This window comes from Emydura macquarii, unplaced genomic scaffold (genome assembly GCF_026122565.2).
Source record: "Emydura macquarii macquarii isolate MOO-44397 ecotype Brisbane River unplaced genomic scaffold, CSIRO-AGI_Emac_v2 contig_968, whole genome shotgun sequence".
In the NCBI taxonomy this organism is placed as follows: Eukaryota; Metazoa; Chordata; order Testudines; family Chelidae; genus Emydura; species Emydura macquarii.
Window position 1 is genome coordinate 250,470 of NW_027131105.1, and position 24,821 is coordinate 275,290.

The 24,821-nt window shown below is 42.0% G+C and overlaps 1 protein-coding gene across 2 annotated transcripts in view; it reads left to right on the plus strand.

Moving 5' to 3' along the window:
- ATG7 (autophagy related 7) overlaps positions 1-24,821 on the plus strand; it is a 233,792-nt gene that overhangs the window by 88,439 nt on the left and 120,532 nt on the right. For both annotated transcript variants that reach the window (XM_067543746.1, XM_067543747.1), the window contains exon 18: positions 4,566-4,688. In XM_067543746.1, the coding sequence (XP_067399847.1) occupies positions 4,566-4,688 (123 nt within the window). The remainder of the gene's footprint in view (positions 1-4,565; positions 4,689-24,821) is intronic.

The window sequence follows — 24,821 nt, forward strand, 5'->3', positions numbered from 1 at the left end:
TGAAGTGTTGTTGTGGGTGTGTTGGTCCCAGGATATTAGAGAAACAAGGTGGATGAGCTAATATGTTGTTGGACTGACTTCTGTTGGCAAGAGAGAAAAGCTTTCGAGCTTACACAGAGCTCTTCTTCAGTTCAAGACAAGCGCCAATTGCACTAGAGAAAGCATGTGTTTGGGATCTGTATCTCTTGATGCTTGAAATATAGGTCATTACTGACCGTTATTTAATCTTCCCTGTTTGGTTAAGATTAGGGAAAAGTTTGTGGTAAGAGAACTGTGTACCTGGATACCTCTGATTTCTAGAGTCTTATCAGTTGTGGTTCTGACCCGCGTACAGGACAGAGACCACACTTGTCAAGTTGATTGACTGTCATCTTCTGGTGATGGATAAATATCGGATGATCAATTATTATGTCTTTAACATAGTGGGGTTAAGAGGTGTTCAGAGTCTTCTCGGGCTAGAGTGGATAAGGCTGCTTTTAAATGGCTTTGTTCTTTTCTTTCAGAGAGCTTCCAGAGTCATGTTGGGATAGCTCTTCAGCTTGTAGGTTTCTCTCTTGTAGAATACTAACAGGTTCTTCATTGTCCTCACTCCTAATCAATGTGTAGATGAAGCTGTTAGCAGAGTTAGTGAGGAGATATATTTTACTTTGTGAGCAAATTTTGTATTCTCTTGCTTCTGTTTGGCTAGTGCTGAAAGTGGGTAATTGTCAGTCTGTTTAAAGTTAATTATATTCTAATGCGTTTTAAAGGGTGACCGGAGCTTGGGATGGGCACTTTTTTATGTAGTGGTTATAAATTGAATAAATAAATATGGGCTGGGAGTTTCCAGGTAGGGTTTAAGGTGTTGACTTTGACCTATAAATAAATCCCTATATGGTCTAGGTCGAACTATCCTATCTGAGACACCATTTTTCTTCCTTTGTGTGATGCTAACACTGCTGAGATCAGTTGACATGGAGTTGCTGTGAGGGCATTCTCCATGATCGGTCCCTTGACTTTCCAGTTTCTTTTGGGTCATGTGCCTTGGGCTGTGAAACTTACAAGGATTCTATTCTTGGTTTAGTCTGAGATAAAGTTTATTTTCTGTTTTTTAAGACTAGAAATGTGTCTGCAGTTAATGAACTATTCAACTTAAAACATATTTTATTGTTAGCTCTTTTTTAGTTTTGTTGGTCAAAATCTTGAGACCTGGTACATGAAGAATGATTTAGAAGAGCTGTCCGTATAGGGATCATATTATGGATTTTTCAAGATGCTAATCCTGTATTGTCACCTTTGCTTTCCTAACCTAAATATATTATCGTAGGATCATGTAAGGCCAGCAGCCTGTTCACAGGAAAGAGAGTATTTATAACAGAATTGAGTTTGACCTCTAGAAACATAAAGTTTTAAAGATCAATTTATAACAATTGGAAATTTGGTCAGAATAACAGTATAATATTCATATGCAATTTAAAAGGATACTGTTACAGTTTAACAGACCCAAAAATAATATACCCAAATTCATAGTTTTATGAACTAGCATACCTTATTTTATTAATATTCATATTTTATTAACATAACTTTTTTAAAAAGTATATTTATTTGGAATTTCCATGCTGATCACAATATAAAGAAGCATTACAACAATGTACAGAAAAAATTCCTCCACTTTCAGGTCATCCATTCAAAACGAACAGTGTGCACTGAAAATGTCAGTGCAATCATTCAAGCTGCTTTTTGCGAGTACACTTAATGCAAACATAAGCATTCATGCACAGCTATGGTGGCAAATATAGAAGGGCTTAGAGGCATACTTGAAATAAAGCAGAGCAGTTTGTATACAGAACTCTGGCTGTCGAAGGAATGATACTGAGCCCAGGAGGGAAGCAGCAGCTGGAAAGGTTCAAATCAGAGATAGTTGAGTCACGATTCCTGGGAACTTAGGAGATGGGCATTTGGCTAGGATCTAATGTTGTCTGGCTTTGGGAAGGCGTAAGGAAACAGGACATGGGAGAGGGAAATTGGGCTGGTGCTGTAGTTCGGTGGAGGTAAGAGGAAACAGCAGTGGGTGGATAAGGATTGTTCCAGGGATCTGACATGTGTAACTACTTATTCAATGCTTCCAAGTTGTTAATAGTGACAAAAGAAACTACACATGATTTAAAAACTGATTGAACCCTTTGAGAGTGTCCTTTTATTTATACTTTGTCAGTTGAGCCTGTATTACCTTTATTTTCCTTCCTTATCATTTGCTTACCCAAAAGTAGTGTACAACCTTCAACTTCTAACTGTGGGCAAGGACCAATATGTTATGTTGTCATCTGCTTTGTATTTATTTGAAATGCCTCTAATTTTTCACAATAGTGCTACAGTTTATGGCAAGCGGATTACATACTATGAACTATAATCTGGCCTACATCATTAAAGAGAGGTCACATAAACTGTATTGTGGTTCCAACAAAGTAAATTAATAACAACACATATTTGATGATGATGATGATAACTTTGCAGGCTTAGCTCTAAACACAGTCCAAGTTTATAAATTGACTTCTATATGCAGTGTTTCACAAAGAGCCAGATGCAAGAAACTGTTGCACATCTGCTTGTTTTTAACAGATTTGGAATGGAGAGTAGTCATTAAAATATATATGTATATCCAAAGAGCAGTTTGAAAAGGCATTGCAATATATGCTAGCTAGATAATGTTAAGAAAGGCACATCACAAATGAGAGACTAATATTTCCCAATTCTCTACATATATATTGTGAACATTTAGCTAAGGGGTTTGTTTTAATTTTTTTTAAGGAGTGAATTTTAAAAATATCAATTGTTACATAAGAAAGGAATACTTGTACATTTGTAAGCATTTTGTCTCATTACTCAGATTCATTTCTCACACAGACCTATGCACATAAAGATGAAATACATCTCTGGAGTATTAACAACAGTTTCTCCAGATTTCCTACCAGAACATATAGTGCTGTTAATGTCTCTGTGTTTAAATGTGTATGGTTAGATTTAAGAAGAGACGTAATGCTTCATTCTGTTTTATCCATTTATTTGTCCTTCCTCAAATTAATGCTAAAAGATTATTAAAGTCAGCATTTAGAGATTGCCATTTCAGTTCAGCTCCAAAAGTACCACCTGCAGAACAGTTTAACTCTTTAAATTTTGCAGCAGTTTTCCTCCTCTTTAAATATAAAAATATTTTCACTCTTTCCTTATTGTCTGTAATACTTGGAAACCTTAGTATTCAGTAGCTAATTGTGATGCTAAATGAACATCTAACAATAGGATTTGACTCAAGATTCCAGACTCCTTAGCCAATTAAATTTACAGTGCTGTCAGCTGAAAACTATTAGATTCCCTCGGGCAGTTTGCCTGAAGTCCTAGAGAACTTTATGTGAAAGCCCTGTAGATTTATTTTGCTGCACCACTGATGATGAATGCTGGCAGCTTGTGCAAGTTCCCACAATTTTCTGCTGCAGCAATGCGAGGCCTGTTTGCACTCCTAGGCTTTCGAGGAGGAATTGGATTAGAAAAGAATGAGACTGTTAGGGATAAGAGGTGATTTTTGGTTATTTTTCATCATTTCTGAGTTGTAAATACTTTTTATAGTATGCACACCAGAAGCATTGAATGGATGCTTCATTTAAAATAAAACAAACTATAATCACTTACATTGAGTCTCACTTAATTGAATCTACTTAGTGATTATTAAAGAGTGTACTAGCTGTAGTAGTGCTTCCAAATTATTTTGCAATTCAGGGATAATGAATTACATCAGTTGCAGGGGAAGCTACTTACCTTCCGGAAGCAGAGTGGATGTGATTAGTAGGAGTTAGCAGTTCCCAACTGTTTCACTACAAAAATACTGGAAGGTGGAATATGTACAGTACATAATAGGAGAATTTTGCCCCTAAAGATTTCAGCTTTGCAGTATGCTGTTGATTCATATCCAAAAGTCCATGCATTCTACTTTAGAAGATGTGGTGTTTGGGAGGACTTTTCAAAATGGACAGAGAAAAATGCATATGAGAAATTGTATATACAATGTATGTATATCAGATATAGGAAGAAATAAATGGCAGAATGGTATAATTTCTGTAGCATATGATTAAAAATTCATACCATTAGGAAATTAAAATCCTATGTTAAATAGAACTCTTGTTAAAGAAATGACACACACACTCTGTGTAGATGGCTACAAACTTGCTCACAGTCTTTTCAAGACTTTCCAAGACCTACAGAAAAGAATAAATAAAGTGTAATGGAGGTTTCCGCGATCTGCAAAATTTTCTTGCTTGATTTTGGAGGAGAATACAACTTTTTTTATTGGGGCATTTCTTCTATTAGTAGTTCTGAAATGAAAGATTCTCTGCAATGGTATGAAAATGTTTGTAATCCTGTCAATTCTTCTCATCCTTCCCCCACTGTGATTTTTTTTAAAGTAGCAATTGCATAATAATGTTACGGGTGTGCAAAAAGCTAATCCTGTATTTCATAGCTTGTATGTAGCAATGATTAATAGCAAACCCTTTACATGTTATCTTTATGTTCTTTTCTGTCTGTTTACTTCACAGGTTCTTGATCAGTATGAGCGAGATGGGTTTAATTTCCTTGCAAAAGTTTTTAATTCCTCACATTCCTTCTTAGAAGACCTGACAGGTCTGACTTTATTACATCAGGAAACTCAAGATGCTGAGGTAAGAAAATACACTTCAGTCATTAGAGACTAAATCTATAACGGCCAGAGGCACCTTGTCTGTAATATTGAGCTTTATAAATATAGGAGCAAATGATTCACTGTTAAAATTGATCAATGACATTTTGTTTACAAAATCATTGTGTGTCTAGGATGACCAGATAGCAAGTGTGAAAAATTGGGGCAGGGGATGAGGGTAATAGACGTCTGTATAAGACACAGCCCCGAATATCAAGACATCTGGTCACCCCGTGTGTGTCACACTGTTCAGTGAGATAACAATGTACTGTCTTAGTGTTACAGGATCATAAATTCCATTGGATGAGTGAGGTAACCAGTTCTTCTGAGAGCATAAGACATACAGTACACTATATATGTTCACAGCCAAGTAGACTTCTGTTGTTAGGGAAAAATAACCACATTTCTCCTTGAGTTTTTGGTAAAGTTAACTGAAAGAAAAAGTAGCTATCTAGTGAGAAGAATCAGTGTGTAATCCTTCTTAAAGAAATCAGTTGTATTTTAGGTCAATCGAAAGTTAATTTCTGTTTTGTTGGGGGCTTGTGGAAAATATACTACTACCGTCATAGTGACAAATAAAAAATGATACACATTTTGGCTTAGGGGAAATACAGTTGAGAAAGATATATAAAATCTTGACTATATTCCACTTAAAATCAGACAGATATAAGTCCTGAACAATGTTTTCTTTTGATAATTTGTAACCCTTATTATGTCTACAAATGTCTATACTGTTGTACATCTATAATTAGTCTTGCAATATGGTATAGTAATACTTCATGAATGTTTTTAAAGTTGGCTTTAAGAAATGATTATTCAGTTACTGTAGCCTGCGTAAAATATCTTAGCTATTTTTTCAGCCGGAAATCGCTCACCAATTTTGCTCAACGAGTTTGCTAGGATGATGATGACTTGGCTCTTGGTCTCATGTTTTAACCTTTAAAATAATTGTAGCAGATGCTGGAGATTTGAAACCATGTAATACCTGATGGTTTATTAAATCAGATTGTTAATCCCAGAAATCTTTACTTGCAGTGATAGAATCCCACAAAGCAAAACAAGAACCATATAGTTTTCCAGATGCTACTCATTATTAATGCAGTAGAGGTGATGTTTTGGTCTAATTATCATACATCAATGACTTTTTCAGATTGCTTCGAAGACTGTGTTGTTCTATTGACAGCATTAAAGGGAATAGTATTTTCACTGATTTATAATGTATCTTTTCACATTTATTAGTTCTTGAATATTGTCTGCAAGTTTCAGAAAGTATTCAGGTGTTTCCACTTGTCAGTTTGTGAATATTCTATAATCTACAAACTATATAGTGTGATACAGATTACTATGAAGTTACAATTCCATACATCTATAATTACAATAATTTTTACTTAAATTGGATGATTATTATTATAAAAGCAGAAAGTATCTGATTAAAAATGTTTGGGCAGCAGAGTAGATTACATGCATAAACATTCAATATAGAGCATAACATGAACTGTAATTCATAGATTTTAAAAACTGGGTTTTGTTATTTCACTGCAGAACAATGACATAATATCAATGTTTTCTGGCATAAAGAACCAATCAATGTTTTCTGTCTTCTTCCAGCAGAATAATGATTAATAAAAAATTGCGCAATCATTAAAGTATTATACAGTTTTATTACACAGTTAGTGAACTTTAAAAAGTCTCTTGAGTGCCTGATGTTGGCATGAAATAGACAGTTGTCTTACACAATTTAAAACACAGATCCTTTTCATTTGAGGAAAAATTAAAAAAATAGACTTTTTAAAATATTATTTTTGTGTGTTTTTTCTCTTTCAAGCAAAAAGAATGATTCAGAATAAGCCATACTCTTAACTTTTACTCTGAACTTTTGTCTTGTATTTTGAATGTAAAAATCTCAACTGTAAGGGATTTTTTTTTAAAGAGCTATTTTGCATTTATTATATTATATTATATTATAATATATATTATTTATTATATGATGCTATCAGATATTGAGCTCAGTTTAATCCTATTAATCTCATGAAGAATCATGACTGAATCCTGTTTTCCCATTTGCTTCTGTTGTCCTCATATCTGCTTCAGAAATCTTCATGTTCAGAATGGAAAAACCTTAACATTATGGGTTTGTCCATATTTCAGTACAGATAGCTTTTGTTCATTGGGAGTCAGTGTGTTCTCAGTGAACGATCAATTGCATGGCAAGAAACCCATTGGCTTACTGATTAGGGCCCTGATTCTGCAAAGAATTATGCATGTGCTTAACTTTGACATCAGTGGAATTACTCAGAGTATGTAAAGTTAAAGTTATTAAATCTACAGTTCCAGAAGACCCATTTTATATAGTAGGTACGCTGAGGTTCCTGGTAGAAAATTGGTTTGTAACCCATGAATATTCCTGATCCCAATTTTAACACTCGAGTCTAATTTAAAACCACATTTTCAGAGCTTTTACATAGTAAACAGCCCAAGTACCACAGTACTGTATATGCAAATAAACTTTTTCTGATTATTTCCACTCCTTTCAAGAGACAACAGAAATTCTTGGATCACATTAGAATTGCTAGACCTTTGAATAAAAACCAGCTCTCCTGTTTCTTTAATCTCAGTAAAATCAGAATGTTCATGAAAAACCATGTCCAATAGGCTGAAAATTAGAAGAATTTAGAGCCTGTTCACCTGAAATAATAACTTCTAACCTCTTTCTTTGACTGGTAGTATCTCCTGTATTATAATGCTCTCTTGCTTGCATTTTTGCCATTGCTGGCACTTTTATAACGATAAGAATAGATCTTTTTTCAGCATACAAGGTTTTATAAAAAATGTTTTACAGGAAGTAACACACAAACCCTGTTGTGCACAATTTCTGTTCATGTGTTTTACCCTTAATGACTGGTGTGTGGAAATTGTTTGTCTGAATCAGTTTACTTGCACAATAAGTCTGATACAGTTTATACTCATGAGTTTCTGGGGAGCATTGCCTGATGCTTTGAGGCTTACTGAGGGGCATGGTTATTGCTGAGCTACCTTCTGGGAAGAATGTGCTATCCTAATCTTCATACACGTTTGCATGATTATTAAATGTAAATAAAGATTATTTTTAGGTTTTCTCCAGGTTGTCTTATATTTGATATGATTATATGCAAGGCAAGACTAAACGAGAATCTTGTTTATTTTAAGATACTATGTGTGTGAGGGTTTTTTCAATGTGGATTGCAGAACTTAATTTACATAAATATCTCCTCTCTCATAACTGTACATAATATGGTTGCTCCTATTAGAGGTCACTTACCTTTCAGCACTCACTAGACTTCTCATGGAAGTTTAGTTAGATACTGTATGGTACTGGAGATCATAAAAATAAGCTTCTAATAATTAAAAAGATTTTCCTTTCTTCTTGGTAAAGTCAGTCGATTGTCCCAGCTGCAACTGAGGATTAACATATAAACAAGATTGAAATTTTAATAGGAAATGTAATAGGAGGTTTCATGCAAAAAAACTATGTTATGAAAATAGTTAGTTGCATGAGTGGATCTATCCCAATCAGATTTATAATGTAAAATGTCTTCCAACCTTAACTGTGTAGCCACTATTATGACTCCATGATATGATTTCATATGCAGAATAACCAAAACTGTCAAATCATATGTTGATGACATTCTGTTAGTTAGCAAGCCCTCATATAATAACAAAATATATCCAGTCAACTTCTGTTTAAGATTGTGATTCAGGAAAGGTAATTGATCATATACTTAAATTTAACCCCATGTTTGTGTCCCTTAAGCACATGCTTAAGTGCTTTCACTGTGTAGGAATGGACTTAAGCACATGCCTAGGTGCTTTTCTGATTCAGTACCTAACTGTAACTTAAACAAGTTGCTTCTTAAAGGTTTAACACATTTTTACATACCCAGCGAAATTTCGTTTCTTAACATGCAGAAGAAACAGGCAGGCAGTTGATGCTCTTCTGTCAATGTGTGTTCCATTTAAGAAATTATATATGCATTACATCAGTGATACTCGGACCACAGTGGTTCAGGAGCCAAATTAGTGATCATTGTTCCCCAAAAGAGCCACAGTAGTGTGAATTCATTGTTTCATTTACTGTAGTACTATAAATTGATATTTAAACAGTATGATGGGAAATATATAATGTGTGTATGTATGTCTATGTATATAATTCTCACAGCAAAATTATTGACCAAGTATTATTATTTTATCAACTACAATTGGTTAATAACATAGTAAAATCATCCTGATTGGTTAATAACTTGGATTGGTTAATAATTAAATCACACAGTGTTTTAATATAATGTGCTGCAGGAGGCACATTAAAGAGGCACTTGCGGCTTGTGAGCCTCAGTCTGAGTATCACTGTATTACATGAAGCATTTCAGATGACATTTAGTTTTATGAATGCTGTGACCCTTCTGTGCCCAGGGTAGCCACCTGAAAATGCCAAGGTCAGGGCAGGCTGCAAAAGGAGAGCAGATTCCCAACACTGGTGGGTGACATTGAAGTCAGACTTCCCAACCAGCCACAAACTGTGCTTCTGATTCCCCAAACCGGTTATCAAGAAGCCAGTGCACAAATACACACAGCCCCCTTTACAGCATTTCAGTCGCTGGTCCCGAATCAGCCACTAGGTCCAGTAAAGAGACCAGTTATTTAAACTCTAAGCTCTTTACTGAAAAGGTTCCTCCTGACCCCAAAGGGTCAGCCACAGTACCAGATCAATATAAGTTTAGATCTTATCCAAAATACCACGCTACCAGCCAATCCTTTAGTAACTAAACTAAAGGTTTATTATAAAACGAAAGGAACAAACTATAAGAGAAGTGTTAAAGGATTAAAGCAATCAGATACATACAAATGATTTGAAAGTCCATATATATCAGGTTTCTAGAAGAATTGTGGATTTTGCAGGCTTATATAGTCCCTCTGGTATACATCCAGTACCTGGATAGGTCTCAGTTCTTTGTTTCACAGCTTCAGTTGCAGATGATTTGATCCAGAGGTAGATAGGTGGCTGAAGCTGAACAGGATTGAAGACAAAATGGATTCCATGCCCCTGCCTTTTATGTCCTCTGACCCTTGCCGTGCTGCTTGTGGAATTTCACAGGAACCAAAATGGAGTCCAGAGTCACATGAGCAAGTCCTGGTGACTCATCAGGTATATCCCTGGCTTCTCTCCCCTGGACTTCTTGCATCTGTTAATTTCTTAATGGGCCATCAAGCAGGCTTTTGTTCTGCAGGCATCCTGTCTGGGGTGTGACCCAGACAGTACAATTTGAAATACAGATATATCAAACATAACCGTAACTTCCATTACTCATATAACACTTGAACATAAACATTATCATCTTTCTTAGCACATTATAGCCTTTCTAACAGTACCTGACATGGCATATCTTATATGAATTACTATGGTTTTGACATACTGATGTCAAACAATATAATAAATCACCCCCCCCCCATTCCAGCCAGCGTGACACCCCCAACGCGAGCCTGGTGTAGCAGGGAGTAATCAGAGCTCCTGAATACACCTCAAGGACCCCCCTTATCCAGCCAGTGTGACAAATGCATTATCTTCTGTACACATTTTAAGTATGTAGATCTGCATTTATTCCTACTGTAGTGTGCAAGTGCAGTAAATCATTCAAGATTTCTGTATTTACTGGATGGGTAGTTTGCAGTGTTTATGAATATCATCTATCAGTTCTGTAATATTTATGTAAGTATTAACAATGCCACTTTCTAACTGTTGTAATTCGTCTTTTTAAAAGTACAAATATCAAATACAATGTTAATAACTCAGTATACAATAGGATCGGGATCTGAATTCCACTAAAATGGTGAGTAAATTTTACTCCACTTTGGAACAAATAGTTCAGAATTTGTTATCCAAAATAGTAGCTTTAGGATTTTAGACAATAAAAGATCTCCCTCTCTAATAACATGAAATACATAGGAAAACCATTTGTAGCCATCTGATATGACTTCATTGGAATGGCAATTTACTGCTTGGCAAAGTAAATAATACAATTAACACATCTTTCTGCTGGGCCTTTTGAAATGACACTAAGCTTCTGGCTTCTGCATCGCACATCTGGTTTTAATGTAGGTCCTTTGGAATACTTTTTGTTTTTAAACAACAGTTAGGTATTTATGTACAGCTTCATCTACAGTCCTGATGACACACATGGTATTAGAGGCCAGTAGAAGCTGTAGGAAACTCCCACACCAGTACTGAGATCTTATTTCTACAGGACGCAGTTCATTTTGGGAGCAGCCCCAGCTTACTTATGGATTCTATCTCCTTTTCCCAAAGCACTTTTTCTGCTCACTCCTAACCTGGACTGGTCTGGTTTGTGAGCATCTAGTCTTTTTATAACCAGGCCTAAAGAGGAAGAGTCTAAGTAGTCTTCACTCATTATGTCAAAATTGGAGGTCTAATACCACCAAAATGGACTACTTCCAGGCTATAGCGTGCTCAGCCCTACAATAAATGGTTGCACATTACAGTGCATCTCTAAATTCTGCCACTATACTTGCCATCCAATTCAGGCATAACTCTGCAAAGTGTGTAATGTTTAGTTAGTTTAGAAAAGTTATTGGGTTATTGATAGATATATGACTACTATGTAGTAAAGAATAACTGGTATTGATATGCCAGTTTGCAGAAAATAGACTGACTCTTAGATAATGTTCATGGATGGGATTATCCCACTGGAATAGAAGAGCTATTACCATTTGTAGAGGGCTTTTGAGATTTTCTTAGAAGTTTTTTTCAAGAGCGCTCTTCGATGTAGTGGCCATATTTTTTTTCAAAATCACCTATTACTGTTTATTAAGCAAAGCATTTGCTCAAGTGCTATGAAATCATTGGGAGTAAAGCATGTGTAAATTGCCTTCTGAATGACTCTACTGCTATTATACAGTTGGAAATAAATATTTCGTAAAACCCTCATATTGCCCAATCCTTTTCCTGTATATTCACAGCTATTCCTTCTGTTCTTCTTCGAGTGATTGCTCATGTCCATTCCACTATAGGTGAGTGCACGCCACCGTGTGTGGTTCCCGGAACTTTTTTCCCCTTAGCAGACCCTGTAGGGCCGGCTCTGGTGCCCTCTGGAGTCCCACGTGCATGCTATGGTATATGAGGCCCTGCCAGCCCTACGCCCCCTCAGTTCCTTCTTTCTGCCCATGACAGTTGCTGGAACTAGCTTTGCTCTCTGCAAGTACTATTCCCCTTCTTTGAACACTTTGTTATTCGAAGTACTTTAGTTAGTTTTAAGTAGTCGTTAAGTAGTATTGTTAAGTGTAGTTAGATAAGAAGTCCCTGAGGGACTTAGAGTGGCCGGGCCATGCCCCGGTCACCTGGATTTAAGCTGTGTGCCACCTGCGGGTTTTCCTGCTCAGCGACCCCCACAATCAGTGCCTTAAGTGCTTGGGGGAAGAGCACAGGAAAGACAAGTGTAAGATACGCAGGGCTTTTAAACCGTGGACTCAGAAGGACTGGGAGATCCAGTTAAAAGCTCTTCTCATGGAGGCAGTGCTCCGCCTGGCGTGTGAGCTGTCCCACTCCACTCAGTGCAGAATGCACCGCCGGCACCGGGATCGACTCGGCACTGAGCAGCAGCCCCGATGCTAAAGAAGAAAAAACAGCATGCGGAATGTGGACACTCCCCTGTGCCATTGGTACAGGCAAGGTCGAGTGTGGAGATGCACCAACCACGGCCCGTTGAGTCTTCTCCGGTGCCTGCATCTCCGAGCAGGGAGCCTCCCCCGACTACTGGGAGTGGGAGAGTGCCCCTGCCAACGCCGTCAACACTGGAGGCTTTTCAGGTGACAAGAACCTTGTTGGCCTTGCCTATTCCACCTCCACCGCCCCCCCCCCCTTCCACTGAGGAACAAGGGGCTGGTGTCCTGGGGCAAGCCCATGTTGGGTCCCCCCAAAGGGCGGTGGAGATCCCCGGTACGGGGAGGAAGATCTCCCGCCAGACAGCCACGGGGGGATAGAGCGAGGACACTCCCCCAGCAGTTGCTCAAGGTCGGCGTCGTCGAGCCAACTTGCTTCGACTCAGGATATGGAGTCTCCCTCTTGGTGCTGACGTTGGTCCCTAGCCCTGGAGGAGTGCAGGCCAAGAGGCGACACCGGTAGAGATCCGCCAGGCAGCGCTCAGACACCACTTGCTCCAGATTCCCGGTACCGAGGTGTTCGCCTGCACCGAGGTGATGTGGAACCCGGTCGCCATACAAAGACCCCACACCGCGCATTCCCCGATGCGGAACCTGGTCTCCAGAGTCAGGCTCGGCACCACGGAGTTCGGAACAGCGTTGGTCTCGATTACCAAGGAGCAAATAGCACTGTAAGTCCTCAGTACCGAGACAGTGCTCCGGTACCGAGAGCTCTTTGGAGTGTGCCTCCATCGGCACCGCTTGTGGCGATGGAGGCAGTCCTTGTCGTCCTCCACATTGGAGGAATCGAGAGGACGGTCCCCAGCACGGCACAGCACCCGGGACCGAGGACGGCCACGCACTGCCAGTCTAGTGGCTCGGGATCCCATGGGGGAACAGTCGTTGGGACAGCTGGCGCGTCCACAGCAGGTGGCACAGTCAGCCCTGGTTTGGCCCCAGGGACAATGACCGCAACAATGGCCTTATTCGGCCCCATGGGACATCCAGATGGGACCGTGGCCCCAATCCACCCTGTCAGTGGGGATGCAGTCCGTGCCCCCGGCACAGGAGGAGGCCCATAGGCACTGCTCCTCAGACAAGGAGTCAGACCCCACGGAGGGACCCTCTACGGGTCCATCCCTTCGGCAGGCAGGGGAGCACCCACAGGACGTGCCTTGGCAGTACTCTTCCTCCTCCCCAGACGAGCCAGTCTCCCAGGACCACATGACACCACTGGAGGATTTCAGGGCGCACCAGGAGCTGCTCAAGAGGGTGGCCTCTAACTTGGGGCTGGAGGTGAAGTATTTAGAAGAGGCCGAAGATACCCTCTTCAATGTGCTGGCAGCGGCTGCTCCAGCGAGAGTGGCCCTACCAGTCCATGAAAAGGTCCTCCAAAATTGTAAAGGCCTGTGGCAAACCCCTTTCTCGGTCTCCCCTACGTCGAAGGTGGCTGAGAAAAAGTATTATGTCCCGGCTGAAGGGTCTGAGTATCTGTTCACTCACCCAGCCCCAGGAATCCTGGTGGTCGATGCAGCCAACTAGCAGGACCGGCCAGGTCAGCCTGTGTTCCGCTCACAAGAACACAGAACAAAAAGTTGGATTTGTTTGGGAGAAAAATTTATTCCACGGCAGCCTTGCAGTTCAGGATTGCCAACCATCTGGCCCTCCGGGGGAGATACAATTTTAATTTGTGGGACTCCCTCAGGTGGTTTGCTGAGGCCCTGCCCCAGGACCAGGCCACAGACTTCACCACCATCCTGGATGAAGGAATCACGGTGGCTAGGGCAGCGCTCCAAACATCCACTGATGCTGCTCACTTGGCAGGTAGGGCCATAGCCTCCGCCATTTCCATGAGGAGGTGCTCGTGGCTGCAATCCTCAGACCTGTCCCAAGAGGTGCAGCAATCAATCCAGGACCTCCCCTTCGATGGGTCGGCCCTCTTCTCCAATCAGACCGATGCAAAGCTGCACAGTCTGAAGGTCTCCAGTGCCACGCTTCGCTCCTGGGGCCTGTACACACCTCAGGCTTCCAGGCGGCAGTCATGGCCCCAGGCGCAGCAGCAACCAAGGCCTCCGCCTAGGCCCTTTCAACCCTACAGAAGTAGGGACAGAAATAGGGGGTTTAGAAGAGGGAATTAGCCCCCCAGCTCGTTCTCAGCCTGCCAGCAGGGGCCCCCCAGGGGGTTGGACAATCGTAGGAGGCAGTTTTGATGGTGCGCCTGAGGGTGGCACCCCTACTGCTCTCCTGGATCCACCCTGCCACTTCCTAAATAGGTTAAGACCCTTCTATCCCAAATGGGCAAAGATCACTTCGGACCATTGGGTCCTCAGGATAGTCTCTGGGGGCTACGCCATACAGTTTACCTCTGCTTCCCCCCCCATCAACCCCCACCTCAGTCCCTCTTCAGGGACCCCTCTCCCGAGCAACTCCTCTTGCAGTAGGTGAACACTCTCCTCAACATAGGAGCGGTGTTTATAGTTCCTTAGGGCAGAAGGGGGAAGGAGTTCTATTTGAGGTACTTCCTCATTCCCAAGGCATAGGGGGGTCTGAGACCCATATTAGACCTGTGTCGTCTAAACAAGTATGTCAAACGACTCAGGTTTCACATGGTTCCCCTAGCCTCCATAATCCCTTCCCTGGATCCAGGAGACTGGTATACTGCCCTCGACCTCATACTTTCACATGGACGCATACTTTCATATGTCCATCCTCCCCAGCCACAGGCTTCACGGTGGCTGGCTCTCACTACCAATTTACAGCCCTGCCCTTTGGCCTATCTTCGGCTCCAAGGGTGTTCACCAAATGCATGGTGGTAGTGGCTGCCCACCTGAGGTGAAAGGGTGTGCAAATCTTCCCTTACTGAACGATTGGCTGATCAGGGGCGGGTCCAGGTCCCAAGTGCAGGAGAGCGTGACCCTCACTTGCTCCACGTGCAGCAGGCTGGGACTGCTCGTAAACGAGCAGAAGTCCACACTAACCCCAGTGCACCGCATAGAATTCATTGGGGCCTCCCTGGATGCTTCCCAGGCCAGAGCCTTCCTGCCTTAGCCATGTTTCAAGGCGATGTTCTCTATCATCTCTCAGCTGCACCGATGCCCCACGAAAACAGCAAGGTACTGCCTACAGCTGTTAGGCCACATGGTGGCCTGCACATACGTAGTGAGACTAGCTCGCCTGAGGCTCAGGCTGCTTCAGGCGTGGTTGACCTCGGTGTATGTGCCGAGCAGACACCCACTGAATTGAGTGGTCACAGCTCCCCTGCCCGTCCTAGCCTCCCTAGACTGGTGGAGGTCTCCCAGGGCAGTGTTGAAGGGTATTCTATTCAGAACTGGTCCCGTCGGTCACCCTAATTTCCGATGCCTCGGATGTGGGATGGGGAGCCCACATCAGCACCAACCTGAGCCCTCAGGGGCTCTTGTTGGGGGAGGACAGGTGCCTGCACATCAACATGAAGGAACTGAGGGCTATTTGCCTAGCATGCAGGGTGTTCCTCTGATTCCTGACAGGCAGAGTGGTGCAGGTGCTGACGGACAACACCGCAGCTATGTTTTATATAAACAGGCAGGGAGGGGCGCGCTCCTTGGCTCTCTGCGAGGAAGCTACCCATCTGCGGGACTTTGCTGTGAGGCACGACTTCCACTTGACTTCCCCTCACCTCCTGGGAGTGAGGAAGAATGAGGCAGATCACCTCAGCAGGTCATTTCTACCCCGCCACTACTGGTCGCTGCATCCAGAGGTAGTGACTATGATCTTCCAAAAGTGGAGTGTTCCCCAACTGGACCTATTCGCATCGGCCTGGAATGCGAAGTACCCAAGGTTCTGCTTGCTCTGGGGTCATGAGACCGGGTCGATTTCTGATGCGTTCCTCATGGACTGGACGAGGACCCTCATGTACGTGTTCCCACCCATTCCACTCCTGCCCAAGGTCCTACTGAAAATAGAGGGACAGGGCGGACATCATACTCATTGCTCTGACCTGGCCGAGACAGCACTGGTTCAGCATGCTGCTGGACCTTTTGATCGCCCCACCCATGGAGCTCCCGAGGCGGCACGGCCTTCTCTCCCAGGAACACAATTGCCTGTTGCAACCCGACCTGGACTCCTTGCAGCTTACGGCCTGGAGGCTCTGACTGATGGAGGGAGAGAGAGCCTGCTCGATGCAGGTCCAACAAGTCCTGCTAGGCAGCAGGAAACCTTCTACACAGGTCATGTATTGGGCTAAGTGGAAATGGTTTACCTCTTGGGTGGAGACCCAGGGCGTTCCGCGCAGCCTCTTGCCTCTGCAGGCGATCCTGGAGTACCTGCTCCAGCTAAAGCTCTGGGGACTGGCGCTAGCTTCGTTGAAGGTTCACTTGGCGGCCATTTCGGCCTTCCATCATCTGCTAGAGGGGAGATCCCTGTTCTTCCATCCCATGGTGGTCAGGTTCCTCAAGGGGATGTAGAGGCTTTATCCGCAGGTCCGTGACCGGGTGCCTCCCTGGGATCTCAACCTGGTCCTCTCGAGACTCACAGGGCCCCCTTTGAACCCATAGCTTCATGCCCTCTGCTCATCCTGTCATGGAAGGTAGCCTTCCTGGTGGTCATTACCTCAGCTAGGAGAGTCTCCGAAATTAAGGCCTTGACCTCGGAGCCCCCTTTAATACAGTATTCTATAAGGACAAGGTCCATCTGTGGCCGCACCCAGCCTTCCTGCCCAAGGTGGTTTCCCAATTTCATTTTAACCAAGATATTTTTCTCCCTGTGTTTTTTCCAAACCGCACGGTTTGGAGGAGAAGAGGAGATGGCATTCATTGGACGTGAGACGAGCCCTAGCCTTCTATATCAAGCGTACAAAGCTGTTCTGGAAATCGACGCAGCTCTTCGTTGCAGTAGCGGACCGGATGAAAGGCTCACCTGTCTCCACCCAGCACATGTCCTCGTGGATTACATCATGCATCAAGTTCTGCTACGAGCATGTGAGGGTGCCGCTTCCGGGAATCATCACAGTGCACTCAACCACAGCTTAAGCCTCATCTACAGCTTTCCTGGAGAGAGTGCCCCTGCAGGACATCTGCAAAGCCGCCACCTGGTCGTCAGTGCATATCTTCACGGCACACTACGCCATTGTCCAGCAGGCGAGAGAGGACGTGGGATTCAACAGAGCCGTGCTGAGGGCAGCTCACAAGTAACTCCTACCCACCTCCAAGGTATTGCCTGTTAGTCACCTATAGTGGAATGGACATGAGCAATCACTCGAAGAAGAAAACAAGGTTACTTACCAGTAACTGATGTTCTTCGAGATGTGTTGCTCATGTCCATTCCACAACCCACCCCTAGTTCCTGCTGCCGGAGTTGGCAGAAAGAAGGGACTGAGGGGGTGTCGGGCCAGTAGGGCCTCATATACCCGCGGCATGCACGTGGGACTCCAGGGGGCACCAGAGCTGACCCTATGGGGTCTGCTAAGGGGAAAAAAGTTCCAGGAACTGTGCATGGTGGCGTGCACTCACCTATAGTGGAATGGACATGAGCAACACATCTCGAAGAACATCAGTTACTGGTAAGTAACCTTGTTATTTCATGCACACACGTGTGTGCATGCAAACACAGACACTTTTTTTTTGCTTGTTTTCATTTTTTGAAGATGCTAAAATTTTAAATAGGTTCACTGTGATCAGAAATCTTGCAATAAAATGCTGTTTCACTTGCTTCCAGATTAAAGTTTAGGAATAATTGGAAGCCCTTCAAGTTACTTTTTTAAAAGTTCTGTAATGTGCATGCCTAGATGTTGTTTGCTTATAGGGTAATTGAAACACTCCACTGAAGTGTTTCAGATTCTGATCAGTTTATTACTGCTGTCATTGAATAATGAAGTACTCCAGAAGCTTGGTGCACTGTAAAACTAAGGTGTGTCCAGCCAGAGATATTTCCAAAAATGTCAGGATGGTAATTTGTACATTTCCCTTCAATAGCAATTCATGAAATATTGATATTATTTAATTATTCCCTTGCAGTAGCAGTGCATTCTTGCTGTTTTGTTTTTTTATAAAATTACTAGAACAAAAAATACATATATGTACCTTTTACATATCCTCACAGTCACATCTACAATATTACGGTTGCTTACATTTTGCAAAGAAATAAAAACTCTTCCACTGACATAAAATACAATCCTTATTGATTTTCATAGTCTTTTAACCAAAATACCATGAAGAATGTTATTTCTGTGATAACACTATTATCTGCTCCCACTCAACTGTTGTTAGACTACTGTTCTGACGTTCAGATATAGCCATCAGTTTTCTAGATGCTCACAAAATACGATGCTTGTGTTTCCCATGTAGACTTTACAGGAGCACTCAGCCAATGTAATACTTAAATACTCTTCCCAGAGCTGCAGTGATATCAAGATATAATGCTAAGCACAAATAGTCATTTTTCATGATGCATCTGAAGTGTCTATAAACCAAAATATTTGTTAATAGGGCTGTATGAACAGCAAGGAAAATGTTTGATAGATTAATCAAGTGGCTAATCACTGCTATCTGCTGCAGATTGAGAGGATGAGGGGCCAAATGGTTCTGTAGATATGCAGGTGGGAGGGATTGCTGATGATGGAGCATACCACAGAAATCAGCTATGAAAGAGCTCAAAGATAACACAGAATGGCAGGGCAGGGGGTATAAGGATCCTATAAAGATAAGGCCACAGCCTATGGTGGGACAGAAGGGACAAACATTCATTGGCCAAATCGCACTAATATTTAAGTAGCAAAGTTAGTCTAGTAGCTAAAGTTGTTGGCCACCACAATGATGGCAGCTATAGAAATACCATAGATATATAGAAAGATAAAGCACGGGACTTGGACTCAGAAGATCTGGGTTCTTCTTTGAGTAATGTCAGTACAGGTGTTCCATTTCAGGAGTGCATAGGCCCCATATGCCTGTGATTTTTGGAGGCAGTGACCTTTTGGCATACTCATGCGCTCCAGACATCCTCCTTCTGTTATTAGGGATATATAGAGCTGTGTGAGCGAACTACCCTCAATTCCTTCTCAACCACTCTATGGCCTGAGACAGAGCACCTAGTGTGTCTGCATCAAGTTTAACCTATAACGTAGCCTTACAGTTTGTAGTTTAGAATAGTTTAATGTAGTTCAAGTTTACTTAGCTTTATAGCTCTTTTAGTTTTTAAAGGGTTTTTCCCTTGTACGTCCATCCTGTCCCTGATTGAGGGGCTCTCCTCAGGGGTTTTCATGACCAGGTTATGGTGAGATCCCTGGGATTCAAGCACTTCCATACTGGTTAGCAATGGACACACACTGTGCCTTTGTTGCTTGTGAGACACCCCCTTTGAAGTGTGAGATTTGCACCTCTTTAAAAAGCAGATCTAGGAAAAACAGGAAATTAAGTTTAGCCTTCCCCTGATGGAGCAAGCCCTGCAACCAGCCTTTGATCCAGGTCCAGAAAACCCCCTGTACTTTGGCATTGGAATATACTTGATGCTTTGTTGACCGCCATATCCCCTGTCACCAAGATACTCATGGGAAAAGAGTGCGGAAGGTACCAACAAAGCTCTAAAGAGTAGGGGTCCTGGATCTCCTAACATAGAGCCTTATTCAAAGAGAAACTGGTCACTTCAGAGACCAACTGATTTGGAGACTCAGTACTCAGGGAGATTACTGTTAAATACCTCTGGTACTAATGTCATTTTTTAAAAATGAGACTACCAAAGTAATCAGCTCTCTCAGTACCGAAACCAACCATGGCAGAGCCTCATCATACTTCAGCTCACGTACATGGAGAACTGTAGGAATTTAGATACCTTACATGAAGAGGCCTCTGGAGTAAGTCAGAATCTCCTTTGTTAATGGATACTGAATGACTGTTAATATCAAGATCTACAAGGTCACTGAGGCCTTATCTTTATCCAGTGTCTCCTAGTTTTCTGGCACCAACTGCACTGGACAGACGGTTGTCTTCACCTCCACTCTCCTCCCCTCTTCTGGACTATGTCAAGGATGATTCCTCATATTCCAAGATCTTGATCCAGGGATCTCATATCTCTAACACAAGGGACATTTTCCTGATCACCGTCTCTGAGAGGGAAATTCTGAGGGACAAACAGTTTTCTATTCCTTCTTCCTGGCATGACCTCTGCCTTATGGTCTATGTTACTGGTCACATTGGGACCCATGTGCTGCCTATTGCCTCCTAACTCATCCCAAGGAGATCACTGAGGGAAATGCTTTCCTGCTCCATCACTCCCTTCTCAACAGCCCCAACTTCAGGAGGAGTCTTTCAAGGAGAAAGAGGCTAGAGCGACAAGGCGGTAACCCCACAAAAAAAATTTCATCATCATCACCAAATGAGTCTGAAATGCTTTCTGCACTTTCTCTTGCTCACAATTTAAGGAACTGATTAAATGTATTGCTGACTCATTACAGGTGCCATTAGAGGAGGTCCAGGAGTCGCAACATAAATCTTTGGACCTTCCACATGCTACAGCCTGTGCATGAGTGGTTCTACTAGTGAATTAAGCCTTACTGGACCCTCCCAAGACTATATCTGGCAAACTCCCGCTTGCAAAGGGGCCAATAAGAAGTATTGGGTCCTGGTGAAAAATTCAGAATTTTTGTTCTCTCTACTTGTGGATGCTGCCAATAAGTGTTGTAGAAACCATCATATAAAGTGTACTCTTTACAATAAAGACCAAAAGGTACTCTATCTTTGATGGTAATGGTTACTGTTCAGCAGCTCTGCAATTTCAGATCACAAATAACCAAGCCCTAATGGCAAAGTACAACTACATCAATTTTGAGAAATTCAGTTTTATTGGACAACTTCCAGTGGAACAGTGTGCACGGTTTAAGGCCGTCATAGCCAAGGATCAGTTCTGAATAATAACCTCTCTGCAAGCCTCCATAGATTCAGTATTCACCAAGTACTTGGCTCACTCAGATTGATGGAAGGAACCTATCAAACTCTGTTCCAGAGTCCCTTTCACTCAGCCTCCTCATATCATCACTATAAAGTTGGCTGCATCCCTTGTGGGATGGGGAGCATGCCTAGGGACATGCACCATTCAGAACAAGTGGTCTGACTAAAAGTGCCTTCTACATGTCAGTGTCCTACAACTGAGAGCAATGAGGAACTCCTACATCCACTTCTTGCTGTTAATAAGGGGCGAATCTGTTAGAGTCATGACAGATAAAGTAGATTTTTCACACCTCTGAGAGATGTGGCTATGCTGATATAAGTTTTCAGTGTAGACCAGCCCAAAGCCGGAGTCATTTTATCTGTACAGAACTGGCCAAGACAAGTCTTCTATCTTTACTGATCTGCCTTGCTTCCTATCTAGCATTGAAACTTCTGTCCATTCCCCTGTCTGCTCTCTCAGGATTCCAGTTGGACTCTTCATTCCATCCATGGAATTTGACTCTGAGTTTGGTTCTTTGATGGTTCTCAGGGATAGAAACTTCTTGTTTGAGAGAAATAGAACAGGTATCATTAAGCAGCAGAAAGATATCTATGCACAACACTTACCTTCAAAAATGGAAGAGATTTTGCCTCTGGAGTGTCCAGCAACAAGTTTCACCTGTTCAGTCTTCCCTCTCTTTTGTTCTCAATTACCTCTTGGAATTAAAAATTCTTTCTGTGAGTTCCTTCAACGTTCACTTGGCGCAGCTATCACAGCATTTCATTCATCTGTAAAAGGTTTCCTCAGTGTTTGTCCACCCTATGATAGCGAGATTCATTAAGGAATGATTAGACAGCCCACCCCTGTATGAAATTTCATCCTGGTCCTTAATTACCTTGTGATGCCTCCTTTTGAACCACAGACTACCTATTCTCTACCTCATCTGTCTCTGGAGACTGCTTTCTGGGGGGTGATCATCTCTGCCTGAAGAATCAGAGAAAGAGATAGGAATTGTAATGGCAGATCCTCCCTTTACAATATTTCTCATATTATTTATGAGCACACCCTAAGTTTCTACTCAAAGTACCTTCTGAATTCCCTGCTAGCCTGATATTCTTCCATCATCTCCTCCTCTCCTCCCCTACCCCCCCCCCCCCCCCCAAGAGCCACACCAGAACAGGGAGGAGGCTGCCCTCTATTCCTTGGACATACCAAAGACATTACCCTCTAGCTGCACAGAACCAAACCTTTTAGAAAGTCTCCCAGACTGTTTTTGTTTGAGGGTGGATTCAAAGGATCCACAATCTTCACTCAGAGAATCTTAAGGTGCATCTCTGGGTGTATTATCTCTTGTTATGAGGCTATCAACATTCACCCTCCTCTTTTAGTACCAGCCCTTTCTACAAGGTCCCCAGTCTACTTCTGAGGCATTGTTGAGAAATATTCCAGTTATCAAAATTTTCAGAGTTGCAACTTGGACTTCAGTACGTATTTTCGCCAAACAACATGCCTTGGTTCATGCTTCCAGATCACATGCTGTGATTGGCAATCCAGTTCTGTCTTCAGTGTTAGAGCCTCCGAAACTCCCTCCTCCTCCTGGGGATACTGCTGAGAAGTCTGCTGAAATGAAGCACCCCTAGGGACACGACTTGAAGAAGGAGGAGAGGTTACTTGCCTTGTGCAGTAACTGGAGTTCTTCAAGATGCATCCCCTTAATGGTGCTCCACTACCCACTCTCCTTCCCCTCTGCTTCAGAGTTTCATCTCACAGGACTTTTTGGTAGAGAAGGAACTGAGGACAGTTCACCTGCGCAACTCTGTGTATCATTGGTATGGGGTATGAAGATGCCTGGAGTGCACGCGTGGGCTGAAGAGGCACTGGTACTAAAAATCTCCACTCACAAGTCCTTGGGGTCCAAGCACACCTGAAGTGGAACACCCATAGGGATGCGCATCTCAAAGAACTCCAGTTACTGCACAAGGTGAGTAACGTCTTCTTCTGTCATGAACATTGTAAATGGCCTTGCACAATTCTGTTGATCTATCTATGCCTTGGGCTCTCCATCTGTAAAATAGCTGTTACAAATCTCAAACCAGCCCTGTATGGTGTACTCATTTATGTTTTATAAATATTCTGAGATCCTCTGATAATAGAGGTTACTGAGCAGTTCCATGGATTGGAAAATATATTATTCAATTCACCCATTTCCAATTGTTGAAATATTTGTTAATTAAAACTCTGGGCAAATTAGAGGGAAAAATCAGTGTCATATGATAAAGGACGAAGTTAGCACAAATGATGAACCTTTCATACAAGCATTGGCAATTATTTAATCTGAGGAAATATTTTATCTAGAGGTATTGCAGTTCATTCTTGATAATAAAAATAACAGAAGCTATAAATAGTTAAAATTCCAAATATATGAAATAAAATTAAGAACAGAACTACCCAAAAGAACAGAACTACTACTGCTTGACGGAACAGTGTTAATGACATGCAGGTTAGCAGCAGGTGGTGGTTTGAGGTTTTTTCATGGGTTATGGTAAAATGTAAATTGCTGTCATGGGGCCAAAACATTGATAGAGTTTAAAACTATGTCTATATAAAAATTCACTGTAAATCATAAAACTGAATAGAATTTTATAGCTATTTAAAAGTAGCATTTATTTATTATCTCATCTGTTTTTATATAAGGGAAAAACAGCTATGCCACAAATGGCAGCCACTGCCTCAGTTTATATGAGGTGCACAAAATTAGTCTTCGTAAATGTAAAACCCTTCCAGGTGTTGTGAAAACTATAGAACATGTAGCTCCTTGTAAATTTAGTATGGTTAGTCTTGATTCTTCATAATATGTTGTATTGCTCTTGAGTACTGTTTCGTGTGTTTTAAATCCAGTATTGTGTATCATCTTACAACAGTAATGTATGGTTGGTGATACTATTATTCAACACTGGACGTTTTCTACCGGTAGCAGTTAAACTTACTTCTTACTTTTCCCATTCTAACTATAGAGAATACATCAAATACCATAGCAAAGGAAAGTTCTGTGGTGTACTCAACATCCATTTTTAAGGTGCTCGCTGTATTGCTAAGATGAACATTTAAACTGAACACCTAAAATAGTAGCATTTGAGTTTGTCGTGACATTAACTTGTTATTTTAAGAGTCTGGGATATTTTTAGTTGATGGGGAATAAAATATAAAAAATGTTCTTTTCAGAGTTTTTGGGAGATAGTTTGAATGAATTTCCTCACCTGGTAGATAGTCATGCACCTCAGACAAAACTGCAGAATAATGCCAAATAGAAACTATAAAATTTCTAGGGATAATGAAGGTCATATGGCTGTAGGCCCAGAAAAATAAATGGCTCTCCTGGTGTCTGTGAAAGCTAATCATTCTTTCAGAGCACAACTTCTTCCTTAGTAACGGTTGTATAATGCTAGTTCAGGCATTAATCATGCTTAACACCATCCTCTTCCAAAGGGCTTACACTGATACTCCACTGCTCTCTAATTTCCAGTATATAACAATC